The 14,102-nt window shown below is 48.7% G+C and overlaps 1 protein-coding gene across 8 annotated transcripts in view; it reads right to left on the bottom strand.

Moving 5' to 3' along the window:
- Window positions 1-14,102, bottom strand: part of RAB11FIP3 (RAB11 family interacting protein 3) — an 84,789-nt gene that overhangs the window by 36,709 nt on the left and 33,978 nt on the right. For all 8 annotated transcript variants that reach the window (XM_087449275.1, XM_087449277.1, XM_087449282.1 and 5 more), the window contains one exon: window positions 7,716-7,809. In XM_087449275.1, the coding sequence (XP_087305401.1) occupies window positions 7,716-7,809 (94 nt within the window). The remainder of the gene's footprint in view (window positions 1-7,715; window positions 7,810-14,102) is intronic.

Genomic DNA, 14,102 nt, shown 5'->3' with positions numbered 1-14,102 from the left:
CAGAGACACCACTTCTCAAACATGACCCATCTCCACAGCAGCAGCCCTCCTTCTGCAGGGAGAGGCCCCAACACCCGGTCTCCAGCAGTGTTCGGGAACAACACGTTCAAAAGTGCACGCAGGTGATGAAGACGCTTATGTTTCCCGGTGTTGTCTCACTACTCTGATACCGTCATATAATAAGAAGTATGTATTTGGTCTTCGTCCCGGTTCCTGGCACAGAGCTCCTAAAACCCTGGGAATTTCCTGACGTGAGAGGAGCGTCTGTTGTTATTCCTAACCAGCCCCTTTCAGCCTGACCGGGGTTTACACTAACAGGTGACTCTGGGAGGAGGAGGAGGCTTGTTGCCAGGTGAACTGACCACGTGATTTGACAGTTGGAACTTTCAGCCCCACCCCCGACCTTTGACCCCTGGGGAGGGGAGAGGCTGGAGACTGAGCTAATCACCCATGGCAAACGACTTAATCGATCCTGCCTGCGTAAGGGAGCCTCCATAAAAGCCAGAATGAGAGGGTCTGGAGAACTTCTGGGTTAGTGGACAATCCACATGCTAGGAGGCTGGCGCATCCCAAACTCCATGGGGACAGAAGCTCCTGTGTTCTGGAGCCTTCCAGACATTCCCTATTTACCTCTTCATTTGGGTCTTCATGTGTAGCCTTTATAATGTCCTTTATAATACACCGGTACAGTGAGCAAAGTGTTTCCCTGGGTTCTGTGAGCCATTTGAGTAAATTATCAAACCTGAGGAGGGGTCATGGGAACCTCGACTTGTAGTCAAGTGTGGTGACCGGGACCCTGAGGTGGGCTCTGTGCTGACTCTGGCAGCTGGTGGCAGAACCAATTAAATCGTACAACACCCACGTGGTGTCCGCAGAGAACTGAGAACCGGCTGGTGAGGAAAACCCGCACACGGCGTGTCAGAGCGTGGTGAGCAGAAAACGGACCACAGCAGTAATTACTTATCTGAAGTACACCAGGTACCTCATGTCAGTCCTCACTCACGTCAATGAGTGTTACGTCATCTAACATAACCTCAATCACCTATTTAAAAAGTGGAGTGGAGTCTTTCAGAGCCAAACGGGACAGCAAGCCTCCCGGACGCTCCTGGGAAAAGCACTTTGAAATGGTCAGTGCTGGTTTCCTCGTCCAGACAACACTCTCCTTTGGCATCTGCACACGTGGGGAAAATGCTGCCCTCTGCCGCCCAGCACCCCCCACCAGGTTCTGAACGGTCAGTGGTCTGAAGTCACCACGACAGCCTGGGTAACAGGGGAGGAAGCATGGACGCTGAAGGACCCTCCCACAGAGAAGAGCAGGACACGAAGAGCAGGACACGCGGCTGCCCTGTCTCTAGAGAGCTCTCTCGGCTCAAACAGAACAACAGGGCTTCCCCTCGACAATGGTGCCAATCCACACCCTCCGGAACCAGCTATTACCAGGAGCCTTTGCAAACTCAAGACTGCTTGCCTTTTGCTCTAAGAATCGTAGGTGCTTTCATTGCTGTTGTTTTCTATTGTTTTCCCCAGGAGTGTGGCTAAGTGTCTCAGACTGTGGCAGGAGTGAAGGAGCCTCAGTGCGGCAGGCTGGACCCAGCATGGACAGCACTGGCCTTCGGACCCGGCACTCAATGCCCACTGCATGAGCGGGCAGCCCTGGAACACCTGCTGGGGAGGTCCGGGCCTTGGATGCAGAGGAACCACAGCAGAACCCTGTGTGCTCTTCCTGACGGGGAGAGGGCTGCTGGGGACAGCTTCTGATTTCTGGGGCAAGGGAGTGGAGAGGACCAATTGTGCCAGTGCAGTTTGAGACTACACACATATTTTATAAAAGGCTGGATTGTCTTTGGCCTATCTTTCCCCTCTCGAATGTTAACAGTCTTGCTTGCACTTCCAAAAACTGAAACACAGAATTCAAAACTCTCAAAACAGCCAATCATTTTAGACACAGCGGACACGTGCTCCGATTCCAGCGGCAGGCAAGTGACCCAGGAGTGCTGCCCCACACGGTGGAGAGGGCGATATGAATGTGACCGGCGCTTGTATATTCTTGATGGGAACTAAATATGCTTCTTCTATCAGTTTTCTCTCTAAGAACCACAACAATTTTCAATTAAGGGGAAATTTTTAATGTGCATTTATCTTATCCTTCCAGAGCCTTGGGGGAGGGGCGAGCCAGCACTATGGCCTATTTGTAACAATTCTCTCTCTATCTCATTCTATTCCTGAAATAAGGCCTGTGGCTGTAGCAGTAAAAACCTCCTGGTGCTTCCCTGCAAACTGGGTCAATACACGCGTCACTGTCTATGCCACTCCTGGACCGAGAATGGGAGTCCACAAAGGAGACAGGCTGTCCGAGCCACCACGCACGCTGGAGGGAAGACCTGAGGCAAACTGCAGTTGAAATGCGGTTTGGGTAATCGTGCTTCCCATTCTTCCAAATGCTACAAAATAACCATTTCGAAATCACCTTTGACTTGCTTTTATTCAATTTTATTTTCACCCTTCTTTTCTAACAAAAGTTAGGAAACTTTTGTTAGGAACAAAGTTAGGAAACCTAACAAAATGACAAAGTCAAATGACAAAAAAAGCAAAGCGAAGCCAGCTGCCCCCCCGAAGCCCACGCCGGCTCCAAGAGATGGTCCTGCCAAGCAGGTGCGGAGCTCAGGGCCACCCCACCCACCAACCCCCAGCCGCCAGGGACAGACCCTGAGGCCTCCTGCCGAGAAGGCCAAGTCCCCCAGGGTGCCCACAGCCCAGCTGCACTCTCAGCACCCTCACCTCTACCTTCTGATCAGGTCGCCCAACCCACCACAATGGCCTCCCTTAGGCCCCTCAACGTGCCGCTGCCCCCATCACGCACCTTCCCAGACTTCCTCAGGGAGGCCCCCCCCGCCCACCTCTGGCTTTACCACCCTCCCAAGCTCCTGCCCCTCTCATGGCTGTCCTGCCTCATTGTCTGTGGGCTGTCCTCCACTGGAGAGCCAGCTCCCGAGGGCAGGGTATTCTGTTCTTCCTGTTCGTGCTGTGTCCCCAGAGCCTGGAACGGTGCAGGCCCTTACGGATCTCAGCTGTGCCCTCCCTTGGCTGTGGCCCCTTCCCCCCAGCCTGATTCAAGCTCTCATCAATACAGCCTCCTCTCAGCACACCCACTTGAGGACCCTGCCCCATCTGCTGTCCGGGTCCCCTCACCAACCCTGCCCACAGCCCCCTCAACCACAAACCCCAGCGGCAGACTGTCCCCCAGAATCCAGGGCCCGCCACCTCACTTCCAGAGCAGGGGTCTGCTCTGCACAGGGTAAACTCAGGGCCGAGGGGACACCACCTGCAACATACCCTGCAAGGTGGCGTCATGTTGAGACCAAGCAGTGCCCTCTGGGGACACTTCTATTCCAGAATGTTCTCGCCACTGAAAAAACACAGGACCACTTCCTGGAGCATCCACGCTAACTCCAGGACTGGCTGGGAGGTTTTTACTTTTAATTAAATCAAAGTGGAAATATTACCCAAAAAGTATGCAAAAATAATGAGACTCAAATAACCCCCATAGGGCTTAACGGTGTGTGTGGGCCAGTCCAAGACAGGACTTTTGCCAAGCGACACCAAGGGGGCTGCTCCCGATTGAGAAGGAAGTGCTGTAGCCTCCACAAACAGGATGCAGAGGGCCAGGTACCGTGGGGCATGGGGAGAGACCAGGTACAGCAGGCCAGGTGAGCCAGGAGAGGCCGGGCAGGAGGCGAGTCCACACGGAAGAGCAAGCTGGAGCGAGTTCTGGGTGAAGACAGAAGAGCCTTGGCCAGCTCCTCTCAGGCAGAGCCCCGAGACCCACCCCAGGGCCTTGGCTAGGGCTCCTGTCTGCCAACCCCTGAGGAGGACAGAGGGCACCCCGGCTGCAATGGGAAAGCACCCCTGCTGCTTTGCCCCGGCAAAGGCAAAACGGAGGGAGTGGGGGTGGTGGGGGCGGGTGGAGGCTCCATCTCAGGGCCTCAGGGTGCATAGTTAACCATTAAGGAAAGATCAGGACTTGGGAGGCCGGCCATTCTCAGATGACCACTTTCTCTCACCAGATTGATAAATATCTTCACACTCCTTAAGTCACTCAAGTTCAAGACACATGCAACCCACGAGACAGCCACAGGGGTCAGCAGCTGGCAACCCCTCCCGGCCTCTGAGTGATGGCTCTCCCCCTCGCCCGCAGGTCCACGGCTGGCGAACTTGACTACAGCAGACAGGATGGCACCTGCCTGGGTTTGCCAGGAGCACATGCTGACGCCTGAGGTCGAGGGCTGGGACCCCAGGTCATGACCCCCAGGAACTGCTACAGCTGAGCCTGCTCCATTTTGCATTAACCATGGCTCATCAAAACAGACCAGCCACCAGCGACAGAATCGTGGACTTGGCTCAGAGAGGGCCTCAGACGCACACGGATGGCCCCGGCACCGTCTCTTGCTGGTCACTGCCCTGGACTCCTTCTTGACCAGACCCACAGGCCCGGCTGCCACTGCTGCTCCCAGCCTCAACCCTTCAGAGGAATCTGGGCTCCTCAGCCCCAGAAACCTGAGGAAGCCGTCTCAACCCCACCGGAAGGTGCAGGGCCCCTCCCAGCCCTTTGATTCTAAGCCCAGGGCACACACTGATGCTGTCGTCCCCTCTATCCGTAAAGTCACGCAGCCTGCGCACTGTGGTCGACGTCCTGCGTTTCTGCAGTCACCCAGGGAAACGGGTTACCACCTGTGACAAGAGGGGCAATTTGTCTGATTATTATGACTATGTAAAATACCGTTCATTACTGGGCTGAGAAGTACGGTAGGAGCACGTTTTCCTTCTCCTTCCACTCCTGTGTTTTCTAGCAATTCAACCGCTTCCTGGGGTCTGGGACTTGGCCCCTATGCACCTGTCACCTTCCCTCCCCTAAACCCTCAGGCAGAGCTGTGAAGGCTTCTTAATGAGCCACCAGTTCTGGAGCTTGCCAGGCTCCATCACCATCAACCCAGAAGCCTACGCCCGGCCAATCTGTTACGTAAGAGTGGAGGTAAAATGAAGCTATCTGAAACAGAAACTGGCAACACCACCCCTGCCTGGGAGACTTACGACTCCTCCCTGAGACTGAGATCAAGCAGACACACGTGGGGAGTCTTTGAGTGGGGCACATATCTGCCCATGTACCCCAGTTAGAGAGTGAGCACGCTGCCGAGCACGCACACCACACGTGTAAAGACAGGCCACGTAGTAGACCACAAATCAAAGTCAACGAGGATCAAAGAACCCACATCAGAGATCCCATCCTCTGAGCATCAAACACACAATTAGGTTTGAAATTAATGACAAGATTTTAAAATAGTTAGAAATTAAGATAACTTTTAAATAATTGATGAGTCAAAGAAGAAATTATACTAGATTTTTAAAACTAAGGGAAAAAAGCCTATACCTAGAGTTTCCCGAAGGTTAACTGATGGAAGCTGCTGGAGGACAAAGCCACCCCCCAGGGTCCTGGGCACAGCTGCAGTGGCCCAGGCAGGGGACCTGAGAAGAAGCAGACCTTCCAGAAGGCCTGCGCAAGTGGCGCAAGTGCTCACTGTGGGCCAAGTGAACGCACTGCACTCAGGAAGCCACCAAGAGGCGCTAAAGGTTGAAGAGAAGCCACCACAAAAGTCTTTGTGCAAAAGGGTGAAGGTTTAAGTAACTTTGTGTTCTAATTGCATACCTAACCTCAAAATCACAGAAGAATTACAACTTATCGGTTACACGGATACAGACACAGACACGTAAGCCTCAGCCTGGAAATCCAGAAGTCACCTGAGGGTTTTCTTCCTCATCCCCACGCCGAGGCGGCATCACTCACCTCGCCCAGCCCCGGCCAGTACTGCCTCCCAGAGGGTCTCCCACCCCACTCGCTCTGGTCTCTCCACAGGCCCCACTTAGCTAGAAAGTGGCTGCACCCTCCCCGTAGCCCCTCCACTCGCCTGCCCGCCGGCTCCTCACACAGGCCTTGGGGCAGCTCCCTCACCTGCGCCAGGCCTTGCGCGAGCAGACCCTCCTCGGAGGGCTGCCTGCCACTTCTTCAGCCTGGACCCCACTCGCCGCACCAATAGCAGCGGCCCCTCCCCTGCCCATTCCCTCACTCGACGTGTACTCTGGACGCGCAAGGACCCTGGCTGCTGGTTCCCCATGGGGTCCCCGGGCCGTGCTGGTGCCCACCACGTGTGTGTGGACTGACTGGTGAGAGAACAAACAGGCACACGCAGTCAGGATACACAGAGAGCTCGTCAGAGCCATCTGGGGCTCAGTGTTTTTTTGTTTTGTTTTTTTTGTGAAGAAGATCAGCCCTGAACTAACATCCATACTAATCCTCCTCTTTTTTTTTTTTTTTTTGTTTGCTGAGGAAGACTGGCCCTGGGCTAACATCCGTGCCCATCTTCCTCCACTTTACATGGGCCGCCGCCACAGCATGGCCTGACAAGCGGTGCATTGGTGCACGCCCGAGATCCAAACCCAGGCCACCAGCGGTGGAGCGCGCACCCTTAACCACTACGCCACAGGGCCGGCCCCAAGGGGGTTCAGTGTTTTAGGAGACTTGGCCCCTATGCGACACTGTGGGGCAATAATTTTGGGAAGGGGACAGACAAAAGAAGTGACTCTACCGATAACTGCTGCTAAGACCTCGGGGCCAAGAGCAACCCTAGGCCCAGCCACAGCCGACGGCTGCGGGTCTTGCTGAGGTCTGCTGGTCCTCCTCTTTCTCCAATGAGGTGCAGGAAGGAAGGAAAGAGCTTGCGACTCTGGACTCAAGCTCTTTGGAGACTTCCTGCCACAGACACCCCCACGCCACCTGGCCGAAGATGGGGAATGAGAAGGGTCTATTCAGACCTTCAGAATTTGATTTGAAAAGGAGAGTGTGCAGGCAACTGGTGAGAGTGTGAAATGGCGTGACCACTTTGAAGAGCATCTGGCAGTTTTGTAAGAAACTAGCTTACACCCACACGACCAGCATCCCACTCCTAGGCACAGGCCCCAAAGACATGAAAACGTATTCACACAAAGACTTGTCCGCACATGTCACTGGAAACATTATTCACAACAGCCCCAAACTGAAAATGTGCTAGCCCAAAACAAATGTCCATCCCCTGGGGAAAGGATAAACAAAACGTGGTACAAGCACACAAAGGAGCACTACTCCGCAGAGAACAACATTAGCTCCTGGCACACGCAACAGGGCTAATGTCAAGACCCCACACACAGGGAGAAGCCAGACGCAAGAACACAGGGCGCAGATTTCATTCACATGACATCCATGGGAGGCAAGACTAATCTGTGCCGACAGACACCAGCAAAGAGGGTGCCAATGCGGGGGAGGGGATGACTGGAGCCGGGGGGGCTGTCTGCGTGCTAGGAATCCTCTGGACAGGGAGTTGCATTACCAGGCATGAGAATCTGTCGAAATTCACAGAATGGCACACTTAAGATTTGTGCGTTTCACTGCAGGTAAATTTTTACTCAAAAAAAGACTGCAAACAAATACTGAACTCTAGGTAATGACTGACACACACACTGACATGTTTAGAGTGAAGTGTATGGAAGCATACTGATTTGAAATGCATCCCATTAAAATAAAAGATGGATTGTAGGATGGACAGGAGGATGGATGACACAGGAAAATGTTGCCTGTGGTGGAGCTGAGGAGGGGGAGGCAACGGAAGCACACAATGGGGATGACTCACCTCCGTTTCTGATCGCCGTGATCCCTCGGTAGAAGTCTTCAAAACTGATCACGCCGAGGCCACTGGGATCCAAGTATTTCGTTAAGTCCTTCACCTGCAATTGCCAATTGAGAATGTGTTACCTGAGCCTTTACAAAATTGGAGCGGGTGTATCACGCACTTGACCTTTCACCACATTCAGAGACGCAGCCCACATGCAGGCTGTGGTGCTGAAAATAAGAGCCACTAGCTCCTCTGATCCAAAGGCCACCAACTCTCTCCAGCCAGAGAACAGGGAAGAAGCTGCCAGCAGCGCCTAGGACGGTGAACCATGGAAACAAGACCCTGCTCTCAAAAGGCAACAGCCATGCTTCTGGAGTGGGAAGATCAGAGTGTGGAGATTTTAGGTGTTATTCTGGCCAGCACCTAGATGATTATGCACAGCATAGACCCACCCATCCATCTGACAGGCTTTCCCAGCTCGCAGAGTCCTCCTGGATGTCAAAAATCATCCGTAGGAAGCCGGGTAATTCACACACAGATGGTACAGAGAATGAAACTCTTCAGAAAGAAGATATGTTTATATACCCAGCTATAAACTGGATTTCATCAAAATTTAAAACTTCTGCACTTCGAAAAACACTATTAGTAAAACTAAAAGACAAGACACAGATTGGGAGAAAATATTTGCAAATCATATATCTGATAAAGGACTGGTATCCAGAAGGTAAAAAGAAATCTTAGAATTCAACAAGAAGACAAACGACACAAAATTTTTTTAATGGGTAAAAGATTTAAACAGACATTTCATCAAACAAGATATACAAATGGCTGATAAGCACCTGAAAAGGCGCTCAAGATAATAAGTCCTTAGGGAAATGCAAATTAAGGCCGTGATGCGGTCTCACTCACTAGAACAGCTGTAATCAGAACAGCTGACAACAACAAGTCCTGGTGAGGATGTGGAAAAATGGAAACCTCGTACCTTGCTGCGAGGAAGGTAACACAGTCTGGCCAATTTGGAAAACCATTTGGCAGTTTCTTGAAAAGTCAAACCTAAGCTTACCATACAACACAGCAACTCCACTCTTAGCTTTCTATCCGAGAGAAAGGAAAACATGTCTACACAAAGATGTGTACACAGATGTCCACAGCAAGCAGCGTGATTCATGATAGTGAAGGGCAGAAGCAACCCAAACATCCATCAACCGAGGAACGGACAAAATGTGGCCTACTCACACAATAGACCATTATTCAGCTATAAAAAGGAATGAAATACTGACACATACTACAACACAAATGAACCTCAAAAACATTGTGCTAAATCAAAAAGCCAGACACAAAAGACTACAAATTATATGCTTTCACTTACAGGAAATTTTCAGAAAATGCAAATCTATAGAGATAAAAAGCAGATCAGTGGTTGCCTGGACTGTGGGGTGGAAGCAGGGACTGATTGCAAACACCACGGGGGCTCTTTCTGGGGTGTGGAAATGTTGTAAAACTAGGCTGTGGTGATAACTGCATAACTCTATATATTTACTAAAATTTACCGAATTGTATACTCACAACGGGTAAATTTTATGGCATATAAATTATACTTCAATAAAGCTCTTAAAAATAAATGAATAAAGAGATTAAAAGGATTCAAGAGAAAGTGACAAATATTGAAGTAAGGCAAAGAAGATCTAATATATGTATAATAGAAGTCCTCGAAAAGAAATAGCAAAGCAAAAGTACAGAGCAAATATTAAAACTATATTTAAGAAAATTTCCCTAAAATAAAAAAATATTTTAGGGCCGGCTCCGTGGCTTAGCGGTTAAGTGCGCGCGCTCTGATGCTGGCGGCCCGGGTTCGGATCCCGGGCACGCCCCAAGGCACCACTTCTCCGTCCAACGCGAGGCCGAGTCCCACGTACAGCAACTAGAAGGATGTGAACCTATGACATACAACTGTCTACTGGGGCTTTGGGGGGAAAAAAATGAATAAATAAAATCTTTAAAAAAAAAAAAAAAAAATTTTAACTACATATTGAAAGAATACATCAGGTATCTAAAAACATCAACTCCCAACCCCAAAAGACCTATGTCAAGATTTATTCTGGAGAATTTCTTGGACTTCAAAGGAAAAGGAAAAAAAATCCTTTGAATAGCTATGCAAAAATCAAGCGACTTTATAAAAGAAAATTAGATTATCATTAACCTTTTCAGTAGCAACATCAACTAATAAAGAATATTCTAATTCCATCATTCAAAGTGTTGTTGAGGACTGGGGTCTTCAACACGACTGAAAAGTGAGAAAACGATGTAAGACTGAAGACGTTAGGCAAACACCTTATCATCTTGAATTTGAATTTTAAGTATCACTATGAAGTATCACTCACAATGTATTAAAAACAAAACCTTTTTAATTCTGTCCAATTAACAGTGAGCACCCCCAGCACCCAGGTCGTGGTATTTAAATTCCACATCCCATTAAAAGGAACCAGGATATTGGAGAAATGCCAGGAAATGTGCAAGTTGAGCCTGGAATATCTTCTCATACCTGACAGCAAAGAAGCTATCAAAGACTTTTTATTAGGTCACATCAAAGGACTCAGAAACCTGAAGAGGGTTTCACAACCAAAACTGAGACAAGATCAGTACTGATGAGAATTACAACTATAGTAGACTGAAACACAGCAAACCATGAAGGCACAGCTGCGGTAAAAGAATAACTGGTCATCAGGACACTAGTGAACCACTTTATTACTGTGAAATGCAGTAAATAAAGGGAGGAATCAAGCGGTTAGCCTGCCTTTCCCATAGAAACTGTAACGCGGGAAGCACTGGTAGATGAGGAGAAGTACTCCAGCTAGTACTGCAAACAAGGAAGGAATGATGGGGTTAGAATTCACTGTCCTGCAATCCTGATGAAGTAGTGGACACAATCAATGACCCTCAGTGCCTCCTAAAGGCACAGAAAGACAGACACAACGTGCTCCTGAAGGAAGCGTGCACCACCACCTAAATCGAACCTGGATCCAACTACCAATTTCTAGGAAATACAATGATCAAAGCAACGTGTTTCAACAATATCGCAGGGGTGTAATCAGCAAACCCAGTCCATGAGGCCCTTGACTGAGACAGGTAAGTGACCTGGTGTTTTCAAGGAAAAGAAAAGATGGAGGGAGGAAACCTTCATTAAGAGACTTAGGAGGCATATCAACCTACCACCATGTAAAGACTTCTTTTTAATTCTGATTGCAATACCTTGTTTTTTAAAGTCATATTTATAAGATAATTAGAAATTTGGGGGCCGGCCCCGTGGCTTAGCGGTTAAGTGCGCACGCTCTGATACTGGCGGCCCGGGTTCGGATCCCGGGCGCTCACCGACACACCGCTTCTCCGGCCATGCTGAGGCCGCGTCCCACATGCAGTGACAAGAGGGATGTGCAGCTATGACACACAACTATCTACTGGGGCTTTGGGGGAGAAAGTAAAATAAATAAATAAAATTAAAAAAAAAAAAAAAAAAGAAATTTGGATGCTTATCCTGGATACTGAACACTGATTGAATATTTGGTCTTAAGAAACTGTTGTTAATTTTTGTAGGTGTGATGATATTTTAGTAATTTTTCAAAGCACATTGCTTTTTTGGTATTACTAAATTACTTACTAAAATATTTAGAGATATCCCAAAATTCTGGGGCTAAGGCACATACATAGTTACAGATATGTGACCAACTGGCCATGACTGAGAGCAGCTGAGGCTGGGGTGGGGTCCTGGGGAGGCATTACACTATTATCTCTACTTTGTACAGGCTTGAACTTTTCCATAATGAAAACCTCAAAGGGAGAGAGAAAGACAAAAAGAGCAAAGAAGAGCAAGAAAGAAAGAGAGGAAAGATGGGGAGGGAAAGGGAAGAAAAGGATGAGGCGCTCAGCCAGGGAGAAAGCTGACCTTTGACCACCAAAGGAGGAAAGGACCATAAAGGAAACCCTGAAGGGCAGGAGGGTCAGGGCATGTGAATATTTAGGGATGGGGTGTAGACAGGGGCGTATCAAAGGTGGAGAATCAGCACGCATGAGCGCCAGCTGAGGCCAAATCCATTCATCCAAGCCATCCAGAGACACCCTCCTGGCCTCCTCCGAGCCGGGCAGGCTGGCAGATGCTGCCACATTCAGCCCCCTCACCACCATTTGCTGACGACATGTGACATAAAGCCAAACTGCAACAGGACCAGCTCAAGCTGACTGACTCTCGAGCCAGAGATGGCACCTCCCCCTTCTCCCTCCACAACAGGAAGAAGATGGCGGCTACCATCCCTCCCCGGGAGGGCCCTGCGTGTTCCTGAGACACTGGGCTGGGAAGTCCACTCAGCTGATTTCTCAAAACAACTGAATGGGAGTTCTTTGTAAAATGCCTCTCTCCTTATCTCACACAAGCCTTCATTCCCAAAGTACATGATGTCTAGTGAGAAGCTTGCTGGGTACCTGAAGAGTTATCTAACCCAGAATCCACACTGGCCTATCTGTCCTCAAGATTCCTGAGAATTTCAACAATGAAGCAATAATTGAACACAAAGTAGTACCAAGTCGTTCCCTCTGAAACATTAACCCAATGCTTCTTAAACAAATCATTAACTAGGAGTAGGCCCTTTTATATGTAACCATGTTAGAATGAGCAAGGATGAATCAAACTATTTATTTAGTATATCAAAATATACTTTAACTGTATTTTCTTTATAATTTGGAGAATAAATCAACTTCCATGTAGCTGATGATTTAGGGATGGTTCTAATTCTCCAAGCCCAAAGTACTCCATTCAGAGGCTTTCGGAAAAAAACAAGACTGAAAAATAAGAACCTGCCCTTTCTTGCAAAATCCAGCAGAGCTAGAATACCAAGCCAAGAGATGGACACCAGAGCAGTCAGAACAAGCCAGTACCCTCTCCAGCAAACAGACACAGTAAGGGACAGAAACACCACAGGAGAGAAACCCATGCTGCATCTGGCTGCCAAGGGACTGAGCTGGCTCCCACAGGGTTATTCTAACACGAGAAATTTACTAACAAGTTACATTGTTTCCACTACAGATATGGAGGAAAATCTGCAAGAGAAGAAACCAGGACAAGTCCTCTAACCACAGTTAACTCCAACCACAGAAGTACCGCAGACAGAAATCAGGCTGAGAGCACAGCACTTCACAGGGAGAAACAACCCCTGGTTCCGCATCTTGATGTTACCACCGTACTCGAATTACACCATTTTCAACAAAACCATGGGGATACTAGCAAGGGCCTCAACCTAACCAACATCTACAGAACACTTCAGCCAACGGAAGTGAAACAGGGAACGTGCACAGGGAACATTTACCAACACACACTATATCCTGGACCATAAAACAAGTTTCAGTAGGATTCAAGTTAACATCATTAGTCATTAGGGAAACGCAAATTAAAATCCCAGTGAGGTGCACATCTATTTGAATGGCTAAAATCAAAAAGATCGGCCATACCATGTGCACATAGTGTTTGGGAGGCTATGTAGGTACTGGAATTCTCACATACTGCAGTTGCAAATGTAAAATTATATAACCACTTTGGAAAAGTGGAAATTCCTTAAAAGGTGAACCACACACCTACCATATGATCCAGTCATTCACTCCTAGGTATTTACCCAAGAGAAATGAAAGCACATGTCCATATAAAGACTTGTACACGAATGATCATAGAAGCTTTATTTTTAATGGCCCAAAAAAGGGAAATGACCCAGAAGTCCACCAACATAAGAAAGCATAAACAAATTGTGGTATCCCATGGAAAGAAAAAAAAGGAAGCCGCCATGGTGATAATAAGCAGAATGTTCCTAGGGGCTCCCTCAGGTATTCACAAACTTCACACCAGATGTGCCAGGCGGGCAGGAGGGGGCAGGGAGAGAAGCAACTCTCAAAAGCCTGATTATAGACCATTTCTGCATACCACACTGAGGCCTACAGCTCGCCCACCTTATGGCATCTGCACTTCTTTCTAAGAGCATCTATAACACAGCTAAACATCTATACAAGGGTTTTTCTCTGCTGCTTCTGAGAAGTCCTCTCAGCTGTCCTGAGCAGCACCAGCCTGTGCACCCTCAACGGTGCCCACCTTACGTGACCAGCCAGTGCCCGGGGCACGCACTGCGGGTGGCTCTACCTGCCTTTGCACCTGGAGGTGTGCCCCAGCCAGCACCAACACTCAAGACGCCAATTCCAACTTTCCTTACTTAGATTTCAGGGAAGAGCAAAAACTAAGTCATTTTGACAAAATTAGAAAAGACTAAATGGGATATAATTTTAAAGTTTTATAAGCAGTGAGGAGACAGGAGGATATAGAGGTTCTGTTTCTTTACTGACACTCTTGGAAATAAGCCTGGAATGTTTTCAATA

The sequence above is a fragment of the Ceratotherium simum genome, chromosome 26 (genome assembly GCF_057802395.1).
Source record: "Ceratotherium simum simum isolate JZ-2026a chromosome 26, ASM5780239v1, whole genome shotgun sequence".
Taxonomy (NCBI): Eukaryota; Metazoa; Chordata; class Mammalia; order Perissodactyla; family Rhinocerotidae; genus Ceratotherium; species Ceratotherium simum.
This window is presented reverse-complemented; position numbering and strand designations above follow the sequence as displayed.